This window comes from Babesia bovis, chromosome 1, assembly GCF_000165395.2.
Source record: "Babesia bovis T2Bo chromosome 1, whole genome shotgun sequence".
Lineage (NCBI taxonomy): Eukaryota > Apicomplexa > Aconoidasida > Piroplasmida > Babesiidae > Babesia > Babesia bovis.
In genome coordinates this window covers 217447-242260 of record NC_067396.1, presented here as the reverse complement: position 1 = coordinate 242260, position 24814 = coordinate 217447, and the positions used below count along the sequence as shown (strand labels likewise).

The 24814-nt window shown below is 41.2% G+C and overlaps 15 protein-coding genes across 15 annotated transcripts; 6 read left to right on the top strand and 9 right to left on the bottom strand.

Moving 5' to 3' along the window:
* Positions 1 to 14: 14 nt before the first annotated feature.
* BBOV_I002560 (uncharacterized protein) lies at positions 15 to 2625 on the top strand. The gene is made up of 3 exons (XM_051767026.1): positions 15 to 1876; positions 1957 to 2103; positions 2141 to 2625. Exons 1-3 carry the CDS (start codon positions 68 to 70, stop codon positions 2318 to 2320), a joined length of 2136 nt encoding a protein of 711 aa, XP_051622974.1. The 5' UTR covers positions 15 to 67; the 3' UTR covers positions 2321 to 2625.
* A 136-nt stretch (positions 2626 to 2761) lies between these two features.
* BBOV_I002550 (putative integral membrane protein) lies at positions 2762 to 5543 on the bottom strand. The gene is made up of 4 exons (XM_051767814.1): positions 5282 to 5543; positions 5079 to 5249; positions 4829 to 5020; positions 2762 to 4793 (listed from the first exon to the last, which is right to left on the bottom strand). Exons 1-4 carry the CDS (start codon positions 5475 to 5477, stop codon positions 2767 to 2769), a joined length of 2586 nt encoding a protein of 861 aa, XP_051622973.1. The 5' UTR covers positions 5478 to 5543; the 3' UTR covers positions 2762 to 2766.
* Positions 5544 to 5667: 124 nt separating this feature from the next.
* Positions 5668 to 7784, top strand: BBOV_I002540 (putative fumarate hydratase class I). Its single transcript, XM_001608854.2, has 6 exons — positions 5668 to 6150; positions 6186 to 6317; positions 6420 to 6585; positions 6623 to 6959; positions 6995 to 7321; positions 7404 to 7784. The coding sequence occupies exons 1-6, from the start codon at positions 5738 to 5740 to the stop codon at positions 7757 to 7759; spliced, it is 1731 nt and encodes a 576-aa protein (XP_001608904.1). The 5' UTR covers positions 5668 to 5737; the 3' UTR covers positions 7760 to 7784.
* Positions 7785 to 7857: 73 nt separating this feature from the next.
* Positions 7858 to 9726, top strand: BBOV_I002530 (splicing factor 3a family protein). Its single transcript, XM_001608853.2, has 2 exons — positions 7858 to 8095; positions 8322 to 9726. Exons 1-2 carry the CDS (start codon positions 7864 to 7866, stop codon positions 9692 to 9694), a joined length of 1605 nt encoding a protein of 534 aa, XP_001608903.1. The 5' UTR covers positions 7858 to 7863; the 3' UTR covers positions 9695 to 9726.
* A 60-nt stretch (positions 9727 to 9786) lies between these two features.
* Positions 9787 to 11123, bottom strand: BBOV_I002520 (uncharacterized protein). The gene has a single exon (XM_001608852.2). It carries the CDS (start codon positions 10965 to 10967, stop codon positions 9801 to 9803), a length of 1167 nt encoding a protein of 388 aa, XP_001608902.1. The 5' UTR covers positions 10968 to 11123; the 3' UTR covers positions 9787 to 9800.
* Positions 11124 to 11250: 127 nt separating this feature from the next.
* BBOV_I002510 (nuclear movement domain containing protein) lies at positions 11251 to 11752 on the top strand. The gene is made up of 2 exons (XM_051767122.1): positions 11251 to 11291; positions 11327 to 11752. Exons 1-2 carry the CDS (start codon positions 11261 to 11263, stop codon positions 11740 to 11742), a joined length of 447 nt encoding a protein of 148 aa, XP_051622972.1. The 5' UTR covers positions 11251 to 11260; the 3' UTR covers positions 11743 to 11752.
* Positions 11753 to 11806: 54 nt separating this feature from the next.
* BBOV_I002500 (uncharacterized protein) lies at positions 11807 to 12545 on the bottom strand. The gene is made up of 4 exons (XM_001608850.1): positions 12423 to 12545; positions 12263 to 12379; positions 11936 to 12223; positions 11807 to 11899 (listed from the first exon to the last, which is right to left on the bottom strand). Exons 1-4 carry the CDS (start codon positions 12510 to 12512, stop codon positions 11831 to 11833), a joined length of 564 nt encoding a protein of 187 aa, XP_001608900.1. The 5' UTR covers positions 12513 to 12545; the 3' UTR covers positions 11807 to 11830.
* A 212-nt stretch (positions 12546 to 12757) lies between these two features.
* Positions 12758 to 14139, top strand: BBOV_I002490 (uncharacterized protein). The gene is made up of 2 exons (XM_001608849.2): positions 12758 to 13927; positions 13966 to 14139. The coding sequence occupies exons 1-2, from the start codon at positions 13038 to 13040 to the stop codon at positions 14084 to 14086; spliced, it is 1011 nt and encodes a 336-aa protein (XP_001608899.1). The 5' UTR covers positions 12758 to 13037; the 3' UTR covers positions 14087 to 14139.
* Positions 14140 to 14278: 139 nt separating this feature from the next.
* Positions 14279 to 15004, bottom strand: BBOV_I002480 (uncharacterized protein). Its single transcript, XM_001608848.2, has one exon. It carries the CDS (start codon positions 14952 to 14954, stop codon positions 14319 to 14321), a length of 636 nt encoding a protein of 211 aa, XP_001608898.1. The 5' UTR covers positions 14955 to 15004; the 3' UTR covers positions 14279 to 14318.
* Positions 15005 to 15691: 687 nt separating this feature from the next.
* Positions 15692 to 16846, top strand: BBOV_I002470 (Thioesterase family protein). The gene has a single exon (XM_001608847.2). The coding sequence runs from the start codon at positions 15722 to 15724 to the stop codon at positions 16508 to 16510; it is 789 nt and encodes a 262-aa protein (XP_001608897.2). The 5' UTR covers positions 15692 to 15721; the 3' UTR covers positions 16511 to 16846.
* Positions 16847 to 17014: 168 nt separating this feature from the next.
* Positions 17015 to 18580, bottom strand: BBOV_I002460 (uncharacterized protein). Its single transcript, XM_001608846.2, has one exon. It carries the CDS (start codon positions 18553 to 18555, stop codon positions 17320 to 17322), a length of 1236 nt encoding a protein of 411 aa, XP_001608896.1. The 5' UTR covers positions 18556 to 18580; the 3' UTR covers positions 17015 to 17319.
* A 20-nt stretch (positions 18581 to 18600) lies between these two features.
* Positions 18601 to 20883, bottom strand: BBOV_I002450 (putative integral membrane protein). The gene is made up of 9 exons (XM_001608845.2): positions 20725 to 20883; positions 20611 to 20689; positions 20454 to 20571; positions 20234 to 20419; positions 19696 to 19980; positions 19556 to 19659; positions 19287 to 19393; positions 18719 to 19178; positions 18601 to 18682 (listed from the first exon to the last, which is right to left on the bottom strand). Exons 1-9 carry the CDS (start codon positions 20877 to 20879, stop codon positions 18626 to 18628), a joined length of 1551 nt encoding a protein of 516 aa, XP_001608895.2. The 5' UTR covers positions 20880 to 20883; the 3' UTR covers positions 18601 to 18625.
* Positions 20884 to 20927: 44 nt separating this feature from the next.
* BBOV_I002440 (uncharacterized protein) lies at positions 20928 to 21904 on the bottom strand. The gene has a single exon (XM_001608844.2). The coding sequence runs from the start codon at positions 21818 to 21820 to the stop codon at positions 20972 to 20974; it is 849 nt and encodes a 282-aa protein (XP_001608894.1). The 5' UTR covers positions 21821 to 21904; the 3' UTR covers positions 20928 to 20971.
* Positions 21905 to 22133: 229 nt separating this feature from the next.
* On the bottom strand, positions 22134 to 22771 carry BBOV_I002430 (uncharacterized protein). The gene is made up of 5 exons (XM_001608843.1): positions 22682 to 22771; positions 22532 to 22614; positions 22401 to 22464; positions 22319 to 22365; positions 22134 to 22279 (listed from the first exon to the last, which is right to left on the bottom strand). Exons 1-5 carry the CDS (start codon positions 22694 to 22696, stop codon positions 22267 to 22269), a joined length of 222 nt encoding a protein of 73 aa, XP_001608893.1. The 5' UTR covers positions 22697 to 22771; the 3' UTR covers positions 22134 to 22266.
* A 502-nt stretch (positions 22772 to 23273) lies between these two features.
* Positions 23274 to 24005, bottom strand: BBOV_I002420 (uncharacterized protein). The gene is made up of 7 exons (XM_001608842.1): positions 23883 to 24005; positions 23800 to 23844; positions 23710 to 23765; positions 23598 to 23673; positions 23488 to 23558; positions 23390 to 23452; positions 23274 to 23352 (listed from the first exon to the last, which is right to left on the bottom strand). The coding sequence occupies exons 1-7, from the start codon at positions 23980 to 23982 to the stop codon at positions 23332 to 23334; spliced, it is 432 nt and encodes a 143-aa protein (XP_001608892.1). The 5' UTR covers positions 23983 to 24005; the 3' UTR covers positions 23274 to 23331.
* Between the last annotated feature and the right edge of the window lie 809 nt (positions 24006 to 24814).

The window sequence follows — 24814 nt, the reverse complement described above, 5'->3', positions numbered from 1 at the left end:
TACACATAGGTAATATTTTACCGGCTCATGTGCGCCTCAGTTTATATATAGACATAGAGTTGCTAATATGCTCGCTGGGAGAGCAGTGTGTAGAGGGTCGCAGCAACGATGCATAGTCGAAACCCGTAGGTTATCCAGCAGCCTTGCAGAAAGTGTAAACCATGAGGTGTTGCGCATTTGCAGCCTTTGGGGAAACAGGGAGCCCAGGGTGTCTGCTGGGTCTACACGTGCCGACAATGATGTGATGCTTCTAGCTGCTAGACACCTAGGTCTCCCGGATTCCGAGCATTTATGGAACATACCGCCTCAGTGCGGCCCTACGAAACTGCATAACTCAGGATACCAGAGCCGCATTGTCTACCAGGAGACTGTAGGCGTCGGCCGTGATGGTAACCAAAATGATATTTGGCTTGGCCATGCACGGTTTCGTGGGTATCTCGCCATCGCATTAGATCATAGATCCGTGGATAGACTGTATAACGGTAGTACAGTGGATCCAATCAGCGCAGAAATGCGAAAGGATCATGAAGCCGATACGAACTCAGATGGCAATGCTGAATTGCCGGATACACCAGAGCAGGATACTCATAGTACTATATTCGTGTTTCCATACACTCGTAACAACTCAGAAGCCATTGTTCGTACACTATCGCGATATCAACGGTCACTCAGTGAATCTGACCTTTTGAGCCTGATATACCTATGCGGATCAACTGGCAGTAGTAGGGCACTACGCCTACTAGGGGATATATTAGGCGAGACGTGCCGTGGAAAAGAAACCCCTAGCGCTATACACCGCGTGGAAGAGCACGCGTGGCCGTGGATGACCCATGAAGGAACGAAAAATGATGTCGCAAGGTTCAGCCTGCCGCTGGTTCTAGATGCACTTTCATGTGCCGCAATCATACACTATACGTTCCACAAGGAAAGTGTGATTTTCGACCACGTAGCCTCAGAACTGCAGAAGGTGGACTCCATGGTTAAACATAACATCAATTCCCCAACTGACTCCTTGAAGCTACTGGATGAAGCTATACTAACCCGTATAGTGCATCTGCTAGTGCTCAAACGCAATTTTTCACAACTTAACTGCGACCACATACGCGCGTTCAGTGACTTTGTTTGCGATAGGTTACACCGCATCGACGCCAGGAGTATCGCTAACATATCATTCTCATTGGGGCATTCGAAGCACCTGGATGAGTTCTGGATGTTCATGATGGCCAAGCGAATACAAGACAACCCACAGGAGTTTGGGCCTGATGAATTAACCGCTATCATGGACGCATATAGTAATGCTTGCCTGGAAGATCACGAGTTCTACGGTACGCTCTGCCAACAGGTTTGCAGTAACTTTGACCAGTACCGCATACAGCATTTGGCAATCATATTGCGTTCCTTAGCACGCGTGCGAGTACGCGACGAGCTGCTCTTGTCACATACACTGGAAAAGCTCGCGGCTCAGTTGACCCAGGTACCACACAGCAGGGACCTGGATAAGGAATTTGGATATGTTGTTGCCAACTGCCTCGTCGCAGCCGGTGACCTGGATTACTCAGGTGATTGCAATTTTGATTCCATGTGGAATCTACTGGCATACAGGATCAAACAGTCCTCATTCGATATATGCGCCATTAACTGGCTGCCGCTGGCTGCAATGACATTTGCAAGCAGGACGGCACTGCAAGTATTCATGCCAATATGGCTTCGCCACGTGGCGCACACCATACAGAAGTTAAGGTCCAAGACATATGTTCTGACGATACAGCGCCGCCACCATCTGGTAAGACATGTATTCAGGTTGGGGATACTGCCACGGCAGTTACTGCCCAGACAGGCACAGCGAGTGTTGGACGATATCTGCGACACTGAATATGTAAGTCACGTATAAATATAGTGCTAGTAACTACATGTAGTACCAATGGTGCTGTAAAGTAGAGATTCATCTGTTATCAGGTATCTGGTAAGGTACCCGAGGAATTTACACCGGAAAGTTCCACATTTCACCTGGAAGTGTGTGCCTGTTTAAGAGCATTGGATGTTGCACATCAGCGCGAGATCCGCATCGTGCCATTTGTCATGGACATTGTCGTGCCGCCAAAGGTATGTCCCTGGTACAGCTCTATTTAATATGTCTTAGAGGGAATACTGCATAAAACCAGCACGAATCTGTGAAGCTTTAAGACTCTCGGATAAGGCAAGAAGCGGGCAGATCGACGAACTCAGCGCAGCAGGGTTTAGACTCAAGTACACACGCCATTCGCCCAACCACCGCAGACGGAAACAAGAAGTATACGTATTTGATAAAGGAGATGGATGAAATCACATCGTATCGCAACAGGCACCATCAGGCCTACCTGGAGCGTAAAAACGCTGCAGAGAAGCAGGGGGATACCGACACACCGAAGGTATCAGAAGATAAACCGATCGTAGATCCTCCCGCGCCAGTACCAGACACGAGAATCAAGGAAGACGACGTACAGGACTTGCAGATGAATGATTTGGAGCAGCTAGGTGACCCGTTATACGAATCATCAGTTGCCCTGGCACGTAGTCTACAGGATGAACTAAATCCACCTCCACCCCAAGAAGAACCCGTAAGAGAACCTGATGGAGTCTATCAAGAATGTATGCTGTCATCCGAAATGGAAGACGCCGAATTGCAAGCGGCAATCGCCCAGTCACTGATAGAAATGTAACTAAACCCTAATTATATACACTTGTCAAAATTTAGTTGTTTCTAGTGTACAAGATACTTTGAGCCTGCTATAAAAATGCAGGGAATATTATACCAGGGGATGAGAGTAAACCCTGGTCCTTAATGTAACTCTCAACATCAGAAGGCGTCACAAAGTGGACGTTCGAATCCGAAAACAAAGAAAACGTATCTGATGGAGGCATATAGTCAGATGTGATGGCGTTACTCATTCGCATTATGAGGTAGTGGACCTCAAACTTACGCAACATCATAGTACGCATGGTCTGACAGAAGATGACATACGTCAAACGAATAAGAAGGTCAACAATAATTATAATCACCTCCGTCTTCGTTGGTGAAAATGAACAGCAAAGTGCACGAAATAAGGCACTACATAAGTATGCACTCCACTGAACATGTAGGAGACGATCAGCTAACATCGTACTCTTCATAATGTCGAGACAAAATGGCTTGTGATGAAGACCTACAGGACATGCACTGTACTTACACAAGAGATATACCAATCGAATAACAGTTAAACTGCCGAAAAATCCCTGTACCAATAGAAGCATCCCGAGAAATACAGGCCAAAGAACTAGGGCAGATACTTGCATAGCATAGAAAACAGAACCAGGGTCAGCAACAAAGCCACGAAGACAACACACACAAGTAACGAAACTACACAGCTGGAGTAATTCCTGTATACCGAAACAGATGCAATCGAATAAGTTACAGCACTGAACGCGGTAGAATAAGCCAATTTCTAATATAGGAGCGAATACAACCATACCGTAAACAAGAAGCTCTAAACCAGTAGCCGTAGATACCGTTGAACCAAAGATAAAACGGGGAGAACGCACTTCACTGGCTCTGGAGTAACAAAAAATCACAATCAAGATCCTAGATATCAAACTTATGCCCACGGCAATAAGCATACGCAGATAGTCGAATTGCCCTGAATCGATCACAAACTCATCCTCCTCCATAGCAAAACGAGGATCAACAGCAAATAATTTTGATACTTGGTCGCGTAACGTTTCAAAGAACATCTTAGGATTCATAGAAGCCACGGGAACCTCACGGTGGCGCCTTAAGTTACGCAATAAAGATAAACGAACCTGCTGAGCATTTTCATCTACCTTAGGCGGCGCCACAGGAGCCTCAGGCTCAGATACACGAGAAGACCATTCGTGATATGACCCAGAGGGATGCGAAGAAGTAAAACGTAAACGAGCGACCATCTTGTCAGCAGATGGAACCTCATTAATACGTTCCTCCGATGGGACCTGCGATGTAGGAAACTTCTTAGTAACACGAGATACCAAATTCTCCTGAGGTGTAGTACTACCAGCCCTTGTAAAAATGTTGCGAATGTAACTCTTCGTGTGGGATATGGACGCACTAGATAGACTGCCCTTTAACAGATTACGATTAGTCAACTTGGCAGATAACTGACGCTCAGAAGCAGGTGCAGACGGTGTCTCCAGATTCTTCAAGTCCTCCTGGATCAAACGCTTAGCAAATGGGTCCTTAAATAATGGAGCAGCCTCAAAAAATGCACTCTGCCAACCTTTGGCACTGTCACGCTCAGCAAGCTGGCTTAATGTCAACCGGTATGGACGAATGAATATACCCAGCAAATTCTTGTACAACATCAATGAAAATACATTCTTACGCGCTAACAACACAACACGATACACAAAAAATGGTATGTCTACCAAGGAAAAACCGATAAGGAAGGTATACTTGGCAATAGTAAACATGTCGAGGTACTGACCCTTGAGAGTTGATTTGGATTTAACACCACGTAAAGGCTCGGGAATGTCAAAACCCATGTCGCCGTATTTACCGCCACGACGAAATCGCAAGTCATCAGCAGATAAACCCAAACAACGACGGACAAAAGCAAGAATACTGTACCATATCAAACGACGGTGCTCTAAAATGTCACAGCCGGGGTCAAGATCACTGTCAACCGTAGGCGATACGAACCCTAATAGAAACATACTAAGAGTACATAAAAAAGCGTAAGCCACAAAATTGCGATCCTCCCATAAATCCATGTTAGCAGAGGTCTGCACCGAGCGGTATCTCCCTGTGTAATGTTAACTAGATAATATGGAAACCTACTGAACAAATGGTTCACCATTATCACAATGTCCCATAAATCAAGAGCAGTAGCCAAAGCTAAATCGGAATGTAACAATTCATCCACATTGACGTTGCGCTTCTCACGGTTAAATAAAAACCGATTAGATATACGATTAAATAAAATGTATATCACAGGAGTGAGGTAAAATCCAACAAAAGATAAATAATCCTCTGAAATAACATGAAATCAACTTGAATGTAGAATTCATAAAGGTAAAAATAAACCCACCAGCATCCACGCGATTGAAACCTTGAGTCAAAGTTGAGTCATCATAACTAGGTAACAGTAAAAGAAGACCCAGCTTGACTGCCGTACTGGTACAACAAAGCCGCCATTGTACCGACGTACGAGTGGACGAGTGACCTCTAGTGGAAATAGCACCTCCCAGTAAGTAGATGCCTAAAAATGCTAATCAATGGATAAACACTAACCAATTAATATGTCGAAGATTGCCAAATACAGCAAACGAGGCTCATTGCGAAGATAGTATATGGTATAGTACAGAACCGACTGCTGAAAAGCAAACAGTAACAAGACAGTGAATAACTGAATGCAACCATGACGAAAACCATAAGAAGAAATCTTCAAACGGTCATAAAGTGACACGAACTCCCTGCCGTCATACATTCTACCCGAATGTGTAACACGCGGGAATTACCCGCAAATGACGACACATTAAATAGACAAATGCAGAATAATGTAGAAATAGCGCATAAATATACAGAATGTAATGAGACATTATGGCATGTCTAACACGTATCAGGTGTGTAGTAGTGCCACGATAAAGTGACCCGTGGCAGTAGTAATATACCATGTTGCGGCAACTGAGCCTGTCTAAACTAGCAAAACTAAACAATAGACATTATGTATGTCACACAGGGGCATTTATGGCGCGATGTAACCCCTGCGGCGGGGCTAAATGCCTCGCGACACAAGCGCCAATGGCAGCCAATAAGCAAATGGAGGCACCGAGCTTTGATGAACGTTTCGTAGATCCATTCAACAACTTACATGGAGGATATAAGGTGGAATTCGAAAGGCTAGATGATCTCAGTGCACAAATAACGCAAGTAGATACAAACATCAAGTCACCAGTGGACGGTAGTAGCGTTAAATTCCTAGTTGTCCCACAGGATGTAATACAGAAACTGACTGAACAAGCTTTTGTAGAAATTATGCACTATCTCAGACCGCAGCACTTACAACAGCTGCGCAATATACTGGATGACCATGAAGCCAGCAATAACGATAGATTCGTAGCAATGCAGCTACTCAAAAATGCCTGCGTTGCATCGGGAAAGTAAGTGAAGATATGCTTTTGTGCATTTTTGATAGGGTACTACCAGGATGCCAAGATACAGGAACTGCAATTGTACTAGGTAAACGGGGTAACAGGATATATAGTGAAGGTGATGAAGCAGCAATAGCAAAGGGGGTGTATGAGGCATATGTTAACAGAAAATTCAGGTAAGATAAGCAGTGCTTTCTGGCATGTAGTTGTGACCTAGATTGTGCGTCATATATTAGCAAGTGTATATACCACATCGATTGTTATCCAAACATTTGCAGATACAGCCAAATGGCACCTATCACAATGTTCGATGAAGTTAGCACAAAATGCAACCTACCAGCACAAATAGAGATATACTCCAAAGAAGGAAGTTTCTACGATTTCCTGTTCATAGCAAAGGGTGGAGGATCTGCCAATAAAACATTTTTATACCAACAAACTAAAGTGAGTTAACGTGGACTAGGGCCCAAATACCACACAGGCGGTGCTCAACCCTAATGTGCTCATCGATTTCCTCATGGACCAAATCAAGACCATAGGCACATCAGCATGCCCACCGTATCACCTAGCAGTAGTTATTGGAGGGCTGTCAGCTGAAATGACTTTAAAAACCGTAAAGCTATTAAGCTGTAAATACCTAGATGGACTGCCTACTGAAGGAACGCAATTCGGAACAGCGTTCCGTGATATTGAATTGGAGAATGAAATACTAAATAGAACAAGGTCTATTGGAATAGGAGCACAATTTGGAGGCAAATACTTCTGCCACGATGTAAGGGTGGTAAGATTACCAAGACACGGTGCATCGTGCCCTATCGGTAAGTGTACCTATACACGTCCCATATCCCTACAGGAATAGGTGTATCATGCTCAGCAGATAGACAAATAATGGCAAAAATCAATGAAACGGGAGTTTATATCGAACGGTTGGAGCATGACCCAGCACAGTACCTGCCACCAATAGATAACAACCAGGAAGGTGAAGAAATACATATTAACCTAGATGCTGGTATGGAAAACGTACTCAAACAAATAAGGGAGCTGCCAATAAAACAACGTGTACTCCTCAACGGAACCGTTATCGTCGCCAGAGATATCGCACATGCAAAACTTAACCAAATACTGGAATCAACAGGTGATATACCAGCATACGCTAAACAGTATCCAATCTACTATGCAGGTAAGTGTCTTGAGCGATGGGCATCACTGCTATGAAATCAGTGTACGAATGATGTAATCTAGCAATATTCATCTCGATGCAGGACCCGCCAAAAAACCAGATGGGCTTGTTAGTGGCTCATTCGGGCCTACAACAGCCGGAAGGATGGATAGCTATGCCGCAAAGTTCATGGAAAAGGGGGCATCACTTATAACACTGGCTAAAGGAAATCGCTCTAAAGCATTTGCCAACGCCTGTAAGAAATACAAAGGTGTCTACCTGGGATCGGTGGGAGGACCTGCAGCCCTAATAGCACAACAATGTATCACCAGCGTGGAAGTAGTAGACTTCCCCGAACTAGGAATGGAGGCTGTACACAAAATTACAGTCAAAAACTTCCCAGCGTTCGTCGTAGTGGATGCCAACGGCAATGACTTCTACCAGGAATGGTGTGGATAAAAATGTGTACAGAACATAGATAATGTATACACTACTAATATATCACGATAGTAGTCCCCCAGATACAGAACATAGCAAACGCGCTATAACCACTCTATATAACCATGACGTTCATGATCGAGCATATCCGGGCCTCCCAGGAGGACCTGGAGTATATAGAAAAGGCCATAAGCACGCTGATGAACGATAGAAGACGCGCGTCAGGACTTAGACTCGCGACCATAGAACGCGCAATAAAACAACTGGTAGAACAATCGCAACAATTGGCCCAAAAGTGTATTACATACTATAAAGATGAAGATGGACTCAGGAAAGATGAGATCAAGTACCTAGCAGGTATGTTTCATATGCTTTATTCCCTGTTGTTACATTCCGCCTAAGACAGCGAGAACATACTGTTATACATTACTATACAAACATGCCATCTAGTAATATCATTTCAATAGTTGTTATCGGAAAATAAACTACTGGGTGTATACATTAATACATTGCCATCCGACTGTGTTTTCTATCCATCTATATGCCATTGTATGATTCTGTGTAATATACTCATGTTTTCCAGGATTACAAGATACGGATAACTCAGCAGCCGCTAAGGATGACGATAAACAACTGTGGACTAACTTCTACAGCAATTTAAAAAATATAAAAGATTATTATAAACGCAATGAATCGCTCAATGTACCAGTGGAAGAACGCACTGTTGACCAGGTTGTAAAAGATGCAATGTCCAAGGTTAACGTAGATTTGGAATTCACGCCAGATGAAAACTACGGATCGTGCCTGGACCTACAAGAACACTACAGACGCTTTGTTAACCTAGAGGATCTACGGACGTTCAGAACCAAACGACACCAAAAACAGGAAATATTGCGACTTAATAGAAAAGGTATCACTGATAAGGATGAACTAGAAGCAAACATGACATCTTTCGCTGAAGTGGATTATGTCACCTACCTGAACCAATTCGACCAGTTCAGTGATATACCAAGACATTGTAAATACAGAGTAAAGGAGTATTGCGAATATTTGGAGCAATTATTAAAATACCTAATAGGGTTTTTCCAAAGGCAGAATCCACTAGCCACAACTGATACACTAAAGACATCATTCGAAGATAGTTTTAAAAACGAATGGGAAAATAATAGACCAACACATTGGAAAGAACACAGTGAAAATATGGAACTCTACCTAAAACCAGTGGATAAATTGTTCGCATCCAGTGGTGTTATGCAGTCATTCCAAAACGGAAAGAAATATAAAAAAATAGTGGAGCTATTCTCCAAAAAAACAACGCAAGAATTGGAAGAACACTCAAAATCCAGTAGGGAACATGATAAGTACTTAGCTTACATGGAGTATATGATACAACAATATAAACAGTTCCTAGCAAATACAATCGAAAAGACAATAGAATTTATAGAAAAGAGAGAGTCAAGAAATAGCAAGGAACTTGAAGAATCGCAAGGATTGGCACTGAAAATACTAGAATCTGTAGGAGAAGAGAATAACATAGATATAGGTGATATATCAAGTGAAGAAGAAGAGGAACAGCCAGTGTACAACCCACTTAATTTACCATTAGGATGGGATGGTAAACCAATACCATTTTGGCTATACAAATTACATGGATTGGGACAGGAATTCAAATGTGAAATATGTGGAAACTACTCATATTGGGGAAGAAAAGCATTTGAAAATCATTTCCAAGAATGGAGGCATTCGTTCGGAATGAAGTGCCTTAAAATACCAAACACACCGCATTTTAAAGAAATCACTAAAATAGAAGATGCATTTGCGCTGTACGAAAAGCTTAAGAATCAAAATGATAAGAATACCTTCAAAGTAGCACAGGAAGTAGAATGCGAAGACTCGGAAGGCAATGTAATGAACGCTAGGGCTTATGAAGACCTTAGACGACAGGGTCTCCTGTAAGATAGAGCACATATATGTGCCCACGGGTCACCTAACAGTATATAATCTGCAAATTTATTACATTGTTTTACATCCAAAATGCAAATATTAAAGCCCAGTACCAATATCATTTATCAAAGGGAGGATGGTCCCATATACCTAACAAACGCTTACGGCCAGGATTACATATGTAGTGGCACGCTCTAATAGCCATAAGAATGGAACTCAAATCCAATGTGTCTTTATTATTGCGATCCAGTATAGCTAGAATGTGGCCTAATAGCTCATTTGCCCATGAGGCGCATACCGTCCGCAATACCTGTTGCTGTAATGCGTGAATGCGAGTGACGAAGGTGATAGATTTAGATAAATTGCAAAAGTACTCCTGATGCTGATAAACGTGCATTGGAGTGGGAAGTTTTAGGCGAGGCGTTATACTATTGTATACCCTATGCAATGGCTCTAAATTCTTCCCATCGCTGTCTATGGTGTTAATATCATTCAACACATTAAAAAGATAATAGGTAATATGAGATGTTGGCATGTTGCGCTTGTCTTCTTGAGCAGCCGGCGATATTAGTATCGTGGATTGCATTAGCATGTCCTTGACCATGAGAGATAGCTTATCAACATCGGGTTTTCGTTCAACCGTATTGTTCGCGCAAAATTTTAAAATGCGGCGAATTGCATCCGTGGTGTACAGAATCTGACCGTTAGATTCCTCATGCTTGAATTTATCAGCAGAACTTGAAGTGCAGCGGACACAATCATTAATCACAGCCTTTGCCCACCCCGCCAATGAATGAAGTATAACCAAATTATCCACATAATCGTCAGGAGCATGGCCAGTTTGCCGCTTAACCTCAACTATGAAATCAGCAATGTTGGTCACACGACGACGAGCTTCATTAGCAAATTTCATAGCAATCACCCCTTGCTTAAAACGATGCACCTTAAGACGAATGCCACAGTCACGCTTAGGAGGAGTATTGGATCTAGAAGCCTCTAAGGCCGACATAAAAGCACTTTCAGCGCATTTATATGATTGGAATTTACGATTCATGTGATGCTTCAAAGCATCAAAAACACGATGTTCTACGGAGCGCCACTCATGGAGACGTTTAACCATCTCACCAGAGGCAGATTCTACCTCGTAATAATCAGAAGTTACAAATTCGGATAGTGAATCTATACCCCTTAAGTATACGCAAAGTGTGCTATAAGTGTTAGCAATCGATTTCAAGTGGTCACGTAGCTCTATCAACCGGGTTGCTAAGTCATCAGTATTAGACATGGTTACTCAACTGATAGGTAATATATGAGATAATGTATTAAAACCGCAACATTGTTACATAAATGTCCAAAAAACGGCACATAAGAAACTAAAAGGAAATTAGTTCCACGTAGATACGAGATCGATTCCATGGATACTAATAAAGTAGCAGTGGTTGCTTTAGTAACCGATAGTCACGGTTATCAATGCGTAAACAGAGGCGCATTAAACCAACAACGAGAGCAAATAGGCTCTAACACAATAATGCAATACACACATTTAAACTAAACAGTCACACATCATCTATCTTTACAATGAATACAGGTATAAATAACGCAACACACGGTATCTAGACCTTGTATAATATAAACAATGCGCAGGTAAACACAAATACTCTTGGGAGCAGAATTTTGATGGAGTTGTTGTGTATGTAGATGTTCCGCAGGGACTCAAGAAGGCTGATATAAAAGTAAAGTTCGAGCCTAAACATTTGACAATCAAATTGGGGACTGATATTAACATCGCAGGGGAGCTGTGCCAAGTAACAGATACTGAAGAATCCACCTGGATAGTAGACGACGGGAAATTGGAAGTTCATCTGACCAAGGCATTAAAGGGTGAAGTGTGGAATTGTATTTTACTCGGTGACCTCGAACTAAGCGCCATAAACAAAGAAAACGACAAGAAGCGGATATTATTGGAACGACTCCAAAACGAAAATCCAGGTTTCGACTTTTCAGATGCACAGTTCAATGGCCAGGTTCCTGAACCGCGCACATTCATGAAGGACTTGTAACCTGAATTTAAGCGCCTTTATATTCTATACGATTATATTTAGTCAATGTTCAATAGTTTGGTTCACATCACCCACAGCAACAGGTGCTTCAGTAGTTTTCAGAAATACCCATGCCCTCCAGCTTCTTCATAAGTGCAAGACGCTGGTTAAACAATGTCTACAGAACATAGAAAATTAAATCATCATGACTAACCTCAGCGTCCTTGTCCTGCTTCTCCTGACGCTTCAGGGCTTCTTGAATATGCGCGTTTTGCTGCAATAATAAGCCCTTGCGGCAAGAGTCAAAAGCCGAAAATAAGCCGTCACAGAGACGTGAACGAATTTCACGGTCCACACTGAAGTTATTCTGCAAACATTGGATGTACTTAGAACCCGGCACCCTGCAAACGTGGTCCAAGTCACACGACTGAGTGAACATGTCCATATACATGTCAGCCTTCATCTCACGAGCGTTGACTGAAAGCGAGTCCTCCAACTCAGGCTATATAACATTTAACTATCATCACATAACGTAACCTACCCTGCCCTTAACTATGTCTGACCACATCACACGGTCAACCAAATCTACATTGTTGTTGTTGCAAGACAAACCAATGTAGTTGTTGTCATCAAGCAACTTTTTTATTGACATGGCACGCTGTGTAAAATTAAATATACATAAAAACGACATATATAATTACCTCGGCCTGGACGCGTCTAAAAAGAAACCATTGCTTCAGACGAGCGTCAATAGATGCGATTTCAGAACGAATATCTTCCACACTCGTCATTGTACGTTGTTATTCAGCATGTAAACAAAAACCTAGGTTATGAATACAAACTGCAGGTAAATGTTCAAACAACAGCCCACGAAACTTGACACTATAATCTAGGTGGAATCATAGACAATATTAGCACACATGGAACCGTGACGGTGTATATTCAATGTAAAATTTTAATCATGATGTAAATGTTGAAAAGCGAGATAAATAATGTATTATTTTGGAACTTCACCTCTCTGGACAAGGGTACAACTATGTCTACAGGAACCACTACATTGAGGGTCTGGTTGGTCCTTAATAGTATTACGTGAGAACACACTCCAAAAACACTTATCGCCAATCAAAGGATATTGCAAATTGTACCTGTGAGACCTATATGACCAGGATATTTAAACTACCAATAACTAAATGGACCTAAAGTAGAGTAAAGGTTTTTTTGGAATACGATGCGAAATATTTTAATAAGGAACACTCAAACTTAAGCATCTGAAAACCAGTTGAACGCCAAATGCCAGGAGTTATACTCTAACGAACATGGGCATGCTGTGGCCCAACGATTCTAACGAACACTGCAATGATATTCATGATATCTATTCAGACAATAAATCGCATATTACTCACAACAACGACCGTTCAAGTTCGATCACAACACGTTTTGATGTAACAGGAACTAACGAATCGATTTCACACGAAGAGTGTAGCAATGAGTTTACGCCAAATGTGTACCGACAAAAATCGTCGGAGGTCTATAAAACTGGATTGGAAACTCATTGCTACGAGCAAAACCGCAATTTGGAAAAACCCACATCTATGGCGCGTGTAGGGAACACAGAAAATTACATCCCTTACCAGCCCGTCGAAAACGATGATGAACCGTGTGCTGCGTATTCCTATCCAAACTCTGGACTCTCTCTTCTTGAAGAAGGTAATACCCATGATCTAAACGTCATGGAGAGGACGGATGGTAGCATGGATGCGCAACCATTGGCATTTATAACACAGAATCATGAACACGTAGGCAGAAGTTCAGAAGTTGAGCTTGGTGATAATGGCGTTTCCAGTAATGTTCCAGACCAAGCATCGGAAATATTTGAGGCCCAAGATTTTAATATGGACGACAACACCGATGAAACAAGTGACATGGACGCATCCTTTTCGGACGATGGCAGCTATTCAACATTAGAAATGGATAGAAGCAGCAGTATTCAAAGTCAATCAAGTGATATACCGAACGGTGAAGGTCGTACGTCAGATTCGTGGAAATCCTTCCCTGCACCAAGGCCATATGGAGGGGCAAATAGTTTGTACGAGCCTTTACACGATCCTGATAATCCAATCACTATAGATATACCTACGCTAACATATAAAGGGCCTAAAATAAAGCTTTACCACAACAGTGGTCTTCTGGATGAATTGACAGAAATGTAGGTTACCCTGTTTAATTTTATCTATAATGCTGCAGGGAGAATGGAATCAGAGAGGAAATGGCCAAAAGCATGTTAGACATTATGCTAGCAAATAAGAATTTCTTTGACATCGTGCTGAAGGATGTCCAACTATCCCTAGAAGAAGAAAGATCATGATCACTTAACACATATAGGCATTAAAACACACGTAAATGCACTAATTTTTCAATTCAATTTTTAAGCATATCTAGTGCCTAGTCTTGGAACCGTAAAGTGTATTTATAAAATCAAAATGATAGATACGAATTTCTACACCTGAAGATTACATGTGATATAGTGTATACATTGCATAATATTGGTGTCTGTGTTTATAGTTGTTTGTTTAGTGGGACTTGTAGTGCAAAAATGGTTAATGATACATTAAAAAGCAACATTGTGTTACCAATTTAGAATCAGTGCCTTCACTTTCTCGTATTAACGTTCTGGATATGTTTTCCGTGGATCCTAGACGGCGATTTTCGTGGTCAAAGCGTTTTCCTATGAGGTTTTCAAGTGATGGGCCGAATTTGAGTGCTGGAGAAAAGACCAACATACAAAACTCCTCAGTATTCCATCGAGGTTGTTGAGGTGGCGCATAGTCAACGCTAAATGCAATGTTACGTTTGGACTTCACCCTGTTACCACGTGAATTTCCGACGCCGTAGACATAGCCCTTGTTAGGTCTGAACATGCTTCTCACCTCCTTCGTTCCATACCCGACCAATATTCCCGTCATCGATTTCATATTGCCGTAAACAGTGATTACTGGAGGATTATCACCCAAACTTATATAGGGAGCAACTTGACAGTAATATTGGTTCAATGATCTCCGTATGCGACGCAAACTCATCACACCGTACAAGCTTCCGAGCAATGAGTTGTCACTAGAAATAAACCTTGGCTCAGGAGGCTTCACATCTTCCGTGGCCTCATTCTTAGTGCTATTAACGAAACTCACAGTATACGCAAGTAAACATATAAGGAATCTGGAAAGGCAACACTTCATTGCGATTAAACATACTGGCGTTGCATAGTCTACTACTTCATCATTTATCAATGGCTTATATCTAAAAGGGTATACTCAATGAACGTTAACGTCGTTCTAAATAGGTTTATATTACATAACTCAGGTGGAATAAAACAAAACACAAATGTGAAAGTAATAGATTACATATACCCCAAAATATTGAGATACCATAATGAAATGGACACTGAATGGCCATAAATCATTGCGATCTGATATACTTTCCACCCAAGTGGATTTTAAGGTAGAATATTTAGATGATGGATCTATCAAGAAAAAGATCTATCATTCACATCAATATACACACATGGAAACAGTATGGTTGTCGATAGATATGAATCATACTGCTTTACAAAACAAAGCCACCTTTTATGTCGTTAAGAGTATAAACAACCAGAGCTTTAGTAAAAATGCACAGCTACCAAAATCATGAGCGGACGCAACACTTGATGTATCTTAGAGACAAATAGACTATATGGTAGCTGATAAAATAAAGTAATCACGAATGTAACATGGTATGTGTAACCGATCTGAATGACAAACTGGGTGTAATAGATAGAGCTATATTTTTGAAGGGAACCAATAATACAACCCAAATATATAAATAGCAATAATTTTGCAAAAAACAGAGATGGATCGTTATTAAAATATATTTTTATATATGTTAATGCCATAAAAACCCACCAGTACACCCATAGTGTACTAACCATGGGGGCGTAAAATGAAATTTTGCTCTGTACTTCATCACCATGGATTTCCTAGTATTCGCTATGATAGCCTTATCAGTAAAATCATTACTAGACCAGACGTCATCGATTATATTGAACGGTTTAGGACCCCGAATAAGCCAAACAGGGAGTCGCTACTACAACTCTAAAAGGTACTTCTGTGCAGCCGAAATGGTTGTCGAACTCCCAAAAGGATTCGAGGAACATTTTAGGTTCGCATCATATAATCGCATCGACCGAGTAAAACTTTTGGAATCCACTGGCGGTAAATATGGGCACATTTTCGGGGATAACCTAATGCGCAATGATGACTTCCATATGCAAATGTATGTCAACACTACAAGCAGATTGGCGCAAATAAAGGGTTTGGAACCACATATAGTGCGTATCAACAGTGACAATTTCGATGACGCAATTTGTTTCGTCCCTCAGCGTGATTATATAACCGAATACGTGCACATCGTGGATGTGGGCTCACTATGCTGTGGTCACAAAGGAGTGTGGCATGGAGGAGTTACCAGTGCACTGTTTGATAATGCCTTTGGTATCCTTGGTTGTACGATATTGCGTATGGCTGTCACCAAGTACCTCAATATACAGTTCAAGGCACCTATCATGGTTGGGGACTCTGTAGCTTTAATTGTAAGCTTTGACCCTAAGGATATGACCAGTGAGAAAAAGGACCGCTTTGTGGCAAGAGGTAGGATGGTAAACCAGAAGGGTGTAGTGGTTGCCACTGGTGAATCAGAACTTGTCGACGTCTGGGAGAGGTGGCAGAAGAATTCACAGAAGGCCCAAAATAGTGGTTAGAGTTGCCATATTTAATGCTAAAGCATATAGAAATATCTATCCAGACGCTGCGATACTTTTTTCCAGTGTCATGGCAATTTGAAAATCATGGTTGATTTTGTGAGGATATAGATCTCACAAAGAGCTTGCAAAAAGATTAGATAATGCTGAAAACGCTATTATACTTTCTTTTACACATTTCTGGAAGTGCTACAACGGCACTGGTTACCCGAATTTGGAGTCTAAGCACCGTATCGTTGTTTTCTGACGCCTCTGGGCACTGAAAACATTGTCTAGGTCATACTACGAGCTTAATTAAGTACCGGTTATGGCAAACATCAGGCAGTATCCTGTAACACAAAATAAAGAAGAGAATGTATATTATTAGAATGTCTGAGTATCTAGACAAAATTGTGGCAATGCTTCGTCACACAAGAATTATACTGAAGTGAAACCTAACTTCAACATAATCATTATTTATATGTTAATGTAGTACCTTACATCATAGAATAGGCGTCTATTCAACAATTGGTACAATGCAAAAGAAATTGTACCACCATCCAGGGTGAGTATATATCGCCTTTATAATCGAAGGAAGAAAATAATACAATGTCATTGAGGGCAAGGAAAAAAGAGCAATATCAAATAACCTAAAAAATAAGTCCTTGAACGATTGCAGATATGAAGCATGTGGTATAGGGAACCCATTGGGTTACTACTTTAAATTATCTTGCAATATTTACTCAGCCACGAAGAAAAGCAAAGCCGTGTGAATGCGGCAATCGTGAGTGTACCAGTCCCTTGGATGTTTAAGGTTTAAAAGGTGCAACCTAATTTTCACCCAATATGCTTAAAGCCTGTAATAATTCCGCTTCAAGAGACTTCAGAGCTGACATTGAGTGATGTAATACGCGACTTAAAGCACCTTTTTTCACCATAGGATGGTCACTGTGCATCTTTACAATGGATTCAACGATGTAACGAAGCTCAGAAAGCCTCAATACATATTCGTGCAGTTTCCTCTCAGCAGTAAGACGGAATCCACGCGATATAGGCTGTACTCTAACCATATTTAAAGCTTCCTCATAAGACGGAAGACCATCGTTTGTATTACTAGTAGAAGTGTCCCGTAAGGGCTCTTGTGATACATCCGTTACATGTGGGTCCACACTAGGCTGTACATCTGTACCGGCTACCATACAAGTGGTATCATCCTTCGCATCTGTATGCAAAGGAGCTTGAGTTTCTATATTTGGATTTTCGGAACGTTCCTGAGTGCCACCGCGCAACATGTTCGGTGCATCACTAGTTCCCTCCGGCAACGCAGGTAAATCAGAGTTGACGGTAGATGAATCTACAGATTCGTTTTTTCGTGTTTCTTGTGAATCCATATTGCAAGGACTAAAATGATCCCAGACAACAGAGTCAGTAAGCTGCTCATTTGCACCCGTGCCCAAAACGCTATCTGTTGAGTCCTGTTTCATATCGATGGCTCCTGGTTCATCCAAGTGCAGTGGTGAAAGTTGTTTGGGAGGAGGAACTTCCGGAATAGGGTCCATGTGGCCTGCAGTAACACCGCCCAGTGGCATATATTCTCTAGGGTCGCCCTCAGAGATCACAACTATGGACGATCCCGAATCAGAAGATCCTTTACGTGAAATATAACCCTCTGCGTAACCAGGAAGTCGCGACCAGCCCTGGAGATCTGCAGCCTTGGGCATTGTCAATAGTTCGGGGAGCATGTGCCAATCGGCCTCGTCGTTTACGCGCTCCTCCAAAGGCAAATCGTCAAGGTTAACCAATTCAAAACTGCCTACACTGGATGCTTGCTCAATCATACCCTCAGCAGCATCTAACTCATCCGGTAGAATTTCAGGCAATGTACCCTCCACGGATTCCTTGAATATTTGGCCCCCGCAATCCGCAGCAATTGACTGCAAATCAGCAGCAATATCAGGATTCGTGGGCTCTTTGACCAACACATTACGGTGGTAAATGTATCCACATGTTGCAAGCAGGGCCACCGAGGCAACTGAAACGCATATATGACCTACAGGCCAAACCATTGTTACAAGAATATAGATAGATTTTATTCTACTGAATCAAAGCATATATATGGGGAATCAGCGAAGAAAACTAGCCACATTCCTGCGAGAAGCAGACATAGTCATCAACAAAGTTCTTAGCACGATCCTACACATGAATGTGAAAACAACATATGTAAAGTACCTCTTCCGATGTGCAACGTTCCCGTTTGCGTAGGTTAGTTCCAAAACTAGTGAGATCGGATTCTGAGATGGCCTGTCCAGTTTTCAACGCATCACCGAATTCAGGACCAAACTTGCGGTGGGTCCATAATGGCTTGTATTCAGCCATCAGCCGGGGGAATTTACGACGTTCACGGCGTAGAGCATACTCCTGAATGTCCTCATCAACTACCATTTGTGAAACAGTGTGTGATCGGCCCTCAAAACGTAACTCTGTTATCAACCTATGGTATGCTTCCGCAAGCTCCTCTATCGAAGTATACTCCCTAAAGTCCTTTGGATCAGGAAAGTATCCTACTAAACAGAGGGCTACTGTCTTTCCTGGGCCTTCATAGTGACTGCATCCACCGCCAACAGCGGTTGGATCCGGCACCATCCGAAGGTAATAATCAATCACATCGGGATTATGCGCAGGGTCATCCCTAAATTAAAATGAAAAGTGTATACACATTAGAAAAGTACAAGATTTAACAATATAAAACTTTAAATGTGTAAAGCGGAATCCATACCCATAATCGAGACACGCCTACCTATATTGTCTTGTGATACCACGAAGCATAGTCAATGCAGCTTCAACAGGTGTAGTTAACTCCGGATCAGTCTCATCAATCATGTCATTGTAACCGCATAAAGCATCCTGAAAATGATAGTAATCGACGATTGTCTAAGTCACAGGAACATTGGGTAATAGCATGAATAAATCAAAGCATAAGACCCGGAATAAGTATTTATCATAATAGAAGACATAGACGCTTTTGAACTCTAAAGACAGAACCACAGTTGGTAAATCTGGACTTACTTTTATCGCACGTATACGCTCTGCAATAGAAGGGTCAGGATTCTTGTTGTATTCGGCTTCTAGACGATCCCATTCCGTAAGCAGACGATTTTGACGCCTTATAGCTGTATGATTTATGATAATCCTGAGATTAAACCTACCCTCGCTAGGAAGGATAAATGGACGTTCCATATAACCACCAAAGTGACCTGCAGCAGCAAGAACCATATCAGGATCAGGTTCAGGAATAAAACTAGGGCCGCGTCTCATATGAATAGGAGTGCGCTCAAAAACATCATGGCGCACTATCCAAGGATAACATATGTCAGTAGGGTTGTCTATAACATTGCGAGATCTATATGCGGAATCCATAACCGGCAAATAACTGTACATTGGAACGCTCCAGGCTCCCCATTGCCGACCTTCAAGATTCAAATCAGTCTCATCTATAATTACATTAAAGGAGACAGCGCATAGATGATCACAAACAAGGTTGACAACAATATGACCACTATCAATGCAGTAAAGAGAGAACTTTGCAGAGCAGTTGAACAGCAGTGCAAAGGACCACTTTTCTCAGTAATAAAGTCATCCTCTGCACCATCCATCATGGAACACTAAAAGTGTAAAAATTTACAACACATTTGCACAACGAACCAGTATAAGCAATTCTGCGATAGACGCAGCATGGAAACTCACCTAAACGCACATCTTGGTTTGCATCAGGGCTCATATTAAATGTTACAGATCCCATGGGAGCACGCTCACGCCATTTAACACCATGATCCAGGTGATACGGCATACGTTCAGTACGCTGGCGATCACGACCACCCTCTAAAATAAGCCCTTTTCCCGTATAGTTTGACTTCCCGCCCTCAATTACACCTATGAACCATAAATGGCGCATAGTGACACATACCGGCAGGTTGTAAAGGGTCCATGGAATGATCTAAATAAGCCCATTCATTCTTTAAAAACTGATATCCAAAGCATTGTTCCTTAGTAAAGCTTTCACCAAGCGTGTCTTCATATACCCACTGCAATAATGTGAATAGTAATGCAATAAATAGACATACAGGTAATGTGCTAAGAGGATCGGAGTCCGCTTTCGCCAATTCCCGAGCTAGACGCGATCCTCTAGGCGGTACATTATATCTAAGAACCATATAACGTAATTTTATTGTTCTTACACCCGGAATGCCGTTTCACAAACGCCATGATGCCCATGAATGGCAACACCGCCGTCAAGACGGCGAAAAACAAATGATGTAGCACTAAATGGAACTATAATTAAACCGTAATTTATATACACACCTAATAAACGTAATATTGAAAAATATAACATTAAAATTATTAATTATAGCTGCAACATATTACACATCTGTGTTAATAGAAGGTTGGAATTACAAAGCACTTCTAAAACCGTACGAATAGCTCTCAAATCAACAGTGTAGAGCCATATTCATCACAGGTAGCACAAAACTTGGTGCGTTCATTAAAGTTATCTACAGATTTGTAGTCAAGTGCCGGAGGAATAACACCGACGGCACTATATTTACTCAAATCAATAGATACCAGCTTCTCTGCTGGTTTTACAACACCGTCCTTCAACAGAAGAATCTCAACTTTGGGAGGCGGGGACAAATCAGAACCTTCCATAAGGTAAATGGCACCATTGTAAGAAGTGGCAAGCTTCAAAAATTTACACCATGCCTGATAATACGGTTTACGGTCGCTTGCATACTGACTTCTCATACAGTATTGCAAATCCATGGCAACCTTCGGGTTACCTCCATCATTAGTGTAGAGGTAACTGCTCAACTCGATAGTTGGCTTCATGTATGCCAAAACTCCATCTAAACTTTTAGGCGCCTGTTTAGCAAAATTGATGCTTAAACATCCATTTCCCTCCAATGAGTACATCAAGTAGGCACCGGGACCCAAAGGTACCTTTGTTGACTGTACCTTTGGAATAGCACCGACACATTCAGCATCGGAACATGGTGGTAAAGCCGCAGCAGCACCAGTCAAAGTAATGCGGCGCCTCCCAGGTTTCAGCCTGCACTCTTTAAGAGGACGTTTCGGTGCCAGAGAAGGAATCCCCTCAACACCAACATCTGCAGTTACTTCGCCCTCCTGATCAACAACTTCCTCCGATTCTTCAATTACCTCACTATCTTTCGGCTTTGGAGGAGGTTGCACACGACTTATATGATGACGTGGCACCTCATCAGGAAGGACGGTGTCACCAGAACAGCAACTACAGCATATGTCCAAGATACCCATCGTCGTAATACACTACTGAAAGCATGAAATAACTAAAATAATAATAAAATTGATTATACCAGAACAAAACTTGATTTATAAGATGGAAGGTGGATAAATATTACGATGACCGCACGCGCTACGTCATGCCCTCAAGCACGTGCCACACCTCATCAAGCAAACACAAACATGCAATTTACAAGTAGCATGTTTAGATTAAATGTGCTAAAAAAATGGAATGTGCAACTACCTGAGTATAGTAAAACATCTAGCATCGTCTATGTTGGTATTTCCAATCACCTTAAACACACAAAAAAATCAAACACGACTAAATCAGAAACGACATAAATATTAATAGAAATAATTGAAAATACAGTTTGCGATGTATCTATTTAATAATGTGCAAGGCACAGTTATTAAACGTTATAGGATTCCAAAGGAAACTGTAGTAGTTCTGAATCCCAATATCACTTATTTTTCCTGAAAAGTATATACAGATACTAAGCAATCGAAACATACTGCTGACTGGTAACATTGATCTGAGAATATAGAATAGGGTCATCGCGCTGAATGTCATTATTACACATAGAAGACGACTTACCCCGAAGGAGTTGTAAAAAAAGTACATAAAGAGTATTAAAATAGCAGCAATGGCTAGCAGTAACCTAGCGAAGTGTGAGTAATTAAGGTGAAATGTTGTTTTAGCATAGCTTTACAACTATGAAAACATACCATAAAGCAATGTGAAATTGAATCACATTTGCCGGATGTGAAAACATGATATTTTTCCCAACCAAGGGAACAACTTCATCAGCCTATAAAATGGTATTAAATGTTGTACAAAGCTTATAGTAAATTTGCTACAGCAACAAATGAACCTACCGACGGAGGCGCCATCTCGTATAATAAATAAGATATATACGCAATCTATTATCAACTTTAAATTTATTAGAACTGTCACAGATCTATCTTGAAAATACAACCGCACACGCGTAATGAGTCTGGTTGTATTGCACTCTATACACCCTTGTCCATTAGGAGTGACACTATTTATTATTGGGAAATGTATAACATAAATTGGTCATTTACTTTTGCTTGAAATAGTGTGATATTTAATTTTGGACAATATAATTTTATGTACATATGAGATATTACCAAAATACATGTTCAACCTGTGTAGAGCATAGCGGATATTATAGAAGCTGATGTGTACTACTTTGCTAATTGTTTATTGGCGTTGATGAGTATTAATCTTTAGAACGGCACCATTGCCGTGATTTGACCACGCACGGCTTCTGTCAAATAGATGTAGTTGACAAAAGATGAGACTCTGTTACCAGCGAATGTTTTGAGTTAAAAATCCATAGAGCGTTTTAATGACCTGGCCATTCACTGTTATGTATGTGTTTTATATGTATGCCATCATCTATTTTTGTCGCATTAGTATGAATTGTAGAAACGCATTTACATGGTTTAACGTATCTAAACATTAACATTGTAATATAGAGAAAGGGTGATTCAATGGCAGAACGTTAATAACGATGCGATAATAGCTGTAAATGTGTATAGATACGTCAAGTAAACACTAACCAAATCCATCTCACTGTGATCAGCGCGGTAAAAAGCCAAATCAGCTTCAGCGTCCCGTAGGAGCTAAATTGATTGTAAGACTGGTAAAATATCCCTACCTCGAATAATAATTGACGACGAGAGGCAGGGTCGGAATATGCCTCTTTCTTGTCATACAACAACCCCTTCTCTACGATTGCCATTAGATTCTAATGAATTAAAAACACACCTATGTTTTCATGCCCTTTTACAGGTGGAGCATTTTGCATCATCTTCTTGTACAAACGCTCATAGTCGACCAATGCCTGCATAATATGTCGATATTAACATAGGTGTTATACCTTAGGCGCTATGATAACAACCGGAGTTTTGGGATTGGCAGCCTCATCACCATCACCTGGATTTTTTCGCATTAAAATATATAGACACACCTGTAGCTACATTCAGATGACCTGGAGTATCATCCTTAGGGTATTCTGTTCAATATTAAAAAGTAATTGGCTAATTTTCGTACCAATATTAAGGTGAATTCCACTAGAGCTGGATTCTTCCTTAGGAGATGATGCTACTGAAAAGGAAACGAAAAATAAAATTAGCGGCGCTATATAATACATTATTGATATCGCTGGTTATAGTTATGCAAATATATAAATGTGTGTAGAGACTAAAGGATATACGACATCAGTTAATTTAGTGTGTCTGGGGAGGCATCATTGCTCTCGACCCGAAGAACATCTGAGATTGGACAGAAGCTATAATTGTTCTTACGCATATAATAAATGGCTGTGTATTTATTGTGATACCCGGCTATGTTTTGGGGACTAAGGCGCACGTAAGGGTTCAGAATACCCTTCCGCTGGAGAAAAGTCCTCATATATAACGGTAATAACCGTACTTTATTCTCTTCTTTAGATATCAACAATAAGAAAATATCCAATATGCTGTGTCTATTCACATTCAGAGCCTAAGTACTCTACAAAAGCTGAAATTAGTTGTTTGAGGCAATGATTATAGCTGTTCTTCGTGATTTGCTATAGGATTGTATCCAATGGTGTTTTGCAGCGGTTGCGGTTGTGTTTTTCTAGTCTATATTCGGTTTATGAAATGCTTTCGCTTATGAACTCTGACGTAAGGATGAACATAGTACATAGCGTTTCAATCCCGATATCACACGTGCAGTTGATAGCTAAGAAACCTATGTACTTGGGTTATAACACTAGAGAAACATGTAGTAATAACTTTGAAAGCTTATATATAGACTATTTGAAAGAATAATCCGTAGATGAACGAAATACGAGTGCGCTTCCCTCGTTGCAGCCCGATCTTTGGTATCTTTCATCACCGTTGTCCACATTCAAACTTGGACTTTTTCATGGCGACTTTGTGCCACATTGGAGTTTGTGTTAGCATCATTTTCAGAAGTAACCTTGTGAGTTTCATAACGTT

Excerpts from the sequence above, each read along its gene's own strand:
- BBOV_I002560 (XM_051767026.1), top strand. The coding sequence starts at position 68 with ATGCTCGCTGGGAGAGCAGTGTGTAGAGGGTCGCAGCAACGATGCATA. Across the intron at positions 1,877-1,956 it reads ATATCTGCGACACTGAATAT|GTATCTGGTAAGGTACCCGA; the intron begins GTAAGTCACGTA and ends ATCTGTTATCAG. Across the intron at positions 2,104-2,140 it reads ACATTGTCGTGCCGCCAAAG|AGGGAATACTGCATAAAACC; the intron begins GTATGTCCCTGG and ends AATATGTCTTAG.
- BBOV_I002550 (XM_051767814.1), bottom strand. The coding sequence starts at position 5,477 with ATGTATGACGGCAGGGAGTTCGTGTCACTTTATGACCGTTTGAAGATT. Across the intron at positions 5,250-5,281 it reads AATCTTCGACATATTAATTG|GCATCTACTTACTGGGAGGT; the intron begins GTTAGTGTTTAT and ends TAGCATTTTTAG. Across the intron at positions 5,021-5,078 it reads TTTCAATCGCGTGGATGCTG|AGGATTATTTATCTTTTGTT; the intron begins GTGGGTTTATTT and ends ATGTTATTTCAG.
- BBOV_I002540 (XM_001608854.2), top strand. The coding sequence starts at position 5,738 with ATGGCGCGATGTAACCCCTGCGGCGGGGCTAAATGCCTCGCGACACAA. Across the intron at positions 6,586-6,622 it reads TTTTATACCAACAAACTAAA|GCGGTGCTCAACCCTAATGT; the intron begins GTGAGTTAACGT and ends AATACCACACAG. Across the intron at positions 7,322-7,403 it reads GTATCCAATCTACTATGCAG|GACCCGCCAAAAAACCAGAT; the intron begins GTAAGTGTCTTG and ends ATCTCGATGCAG.
- BBOV_I002530 (XM_001608853.2), top strand. The coding sequence starts at position 7,864 with ATGACGTTCATGATCGAGCATATCCGGGCCTCCCAGGAGGACCTGGAG. Across the intron at positions 8,096-8,321 it reads TGAGATCAAGTACCTAGCAG|GATTACAAGATACGGATAAC; the intron begins GTATGTTTCATA and ends CATGTTTTCCAG.
- BBOV_I002520 (XM_001608852.2), bottom strand. The coding sequence starts at position 10,967 with ATGTCTAATACTGATGACTTAGCAACCCGGTTGATAGAGCTACGTGAC.
- BBOV_I002510 (XM_051767122.1), top strand. The coding sequence starts at position 11,261 with ATGAATACAGGTATAAATAACGCAACACACG. Across the intron at positions 11,292-11,326 it reads TATAAATAACGCAACACACG|GTAAACACAAATACTCTTGG; the intron begins GTATCTAGACCT and ends AACAATGCGCAG.
- BBOV_I002500 (XM_001608850.1), bottom strand. The coding sequence starts at position 12,512 with ATGACGAGTGTGGAAGATATTCGTTCTGAAATCGCATCTATTGACGCT. Across the intron at positions 12,380-12,422 it reads TTAGACGCGTCCAGGCCGAG|CGTGCCATGTCAATAAAAAA; the intron begins GTAATTATATAT and ends AATTTTACACAG. Across the intron at positions 12,224-12,262 it reads CAGACATAGTTAAGGGCAGG|CCTGAGTTGGAGGACTCGCT; the intron begins GTAGGTTACGTT and ends AATGTTATATAG.
- BBOV_I002490 (XM_001608849.2), top strand. The coding sequence starts at position 13,038 with ATGGGCATGCTGTGGCCCAACGATTCTAACGAACACTGCAATGATATT. Across the intron at positions 13,928-13,965 it reads CTGGATGAATTGACAGAAAT|GGAGAATGGAATCAGAGAGG; the intron begins GTAGGTTACCCT and ends ATAATGCTGCAG.
- BBOV_I002480 (XM_001608848.2), bottom strand. The coding sequence starts at position 14,954 with ATGAAGTGTTGCCTTTCCAGATTCCTTATATGTTTACTTGCGTATACT.
- BBOV_I002470 (XM_001608847.2), top strand. The coding sequence starts at position 15,722 with ATGGATTTCCTAGTATTCGCTATGATAGCCTTATCAGTAAAATCATTA.
- BBOV_I002460 (XM_001608846.2), bottom strand. The coding sequence starts at position 18,555 with ATGGTTTGGCCTGTAGGTCATATATGCGTTTCAGTTGCCTCGGTGGCC.
- BBOV_I002450 (XM_001608845.2), bottom strand. The coding sequence starts at position 20,879 with ATGTTATATTTTTCAATATTACGTTTATTAGGTGTGTATATAAATTAC. Across the intron at positions 20,572-20,610 it reads ATCCTCTTAGCACATTACCT|TGGGTATATGAAGACACGCT; the intron begins GTATGTCTATTT and ends ACATTATTGCAG. Across the intron at positions 19,660-19,695 it reads ATTTATCCTTCCTAGCGAGG|CTATAAGGCGTCAAAATCGT; the intron begins GTAGGTTTAATC and ends TAAATCATACAG.
- BBOV_I002440 (XM_001608844.2), bottom strand. The coding sequence starts at position 21,820 with ATGGGTATCTTGGACATATGCTGTAGTTGCTGTTCTGGTGACACCGTC.
- BBOV_I002430 (XM_001608843.1), bottom strand. Across the intron at positions 22,465-22,531 it reads CAATTTCACATTGCTTTATG|GTTACTGCTAGCCATTGCTG; the intron begins GTATGTTTTCAT and ends ACACTTCGCTAG. Across the intron at positions 22,366-22,400 it reads TTTTTTACAACTCCTTCGGG|CGCGATGACCCTATTCTATA; the intron begins GTAAGTCGTCTT and ends AATGACATTCAG.
- BBOV_I002420 (XM_001608842.1), bottom strand. The coding sequence starts at position 23,982 with ATGTATTATATAGCGCCGCTAATTTTATTTTTCGTTTCCTTTTCAGTA. Across the intron at positions 23,559-23,597 it reads AAAAGGGCATGAAAACATAG|AGAAGGGGTTGTTGTATGAC; the intron begins GTGTGTTTTTAA and ends TGGCAATCGTAG. Across the intron at positions 23,353-23,389 it reads ATCACAGTGAGATGGATTTG|CTATTATCGCATCGTTATTA; the intron begins GTTAGTGTTTAC and ends ACACATTTACAG.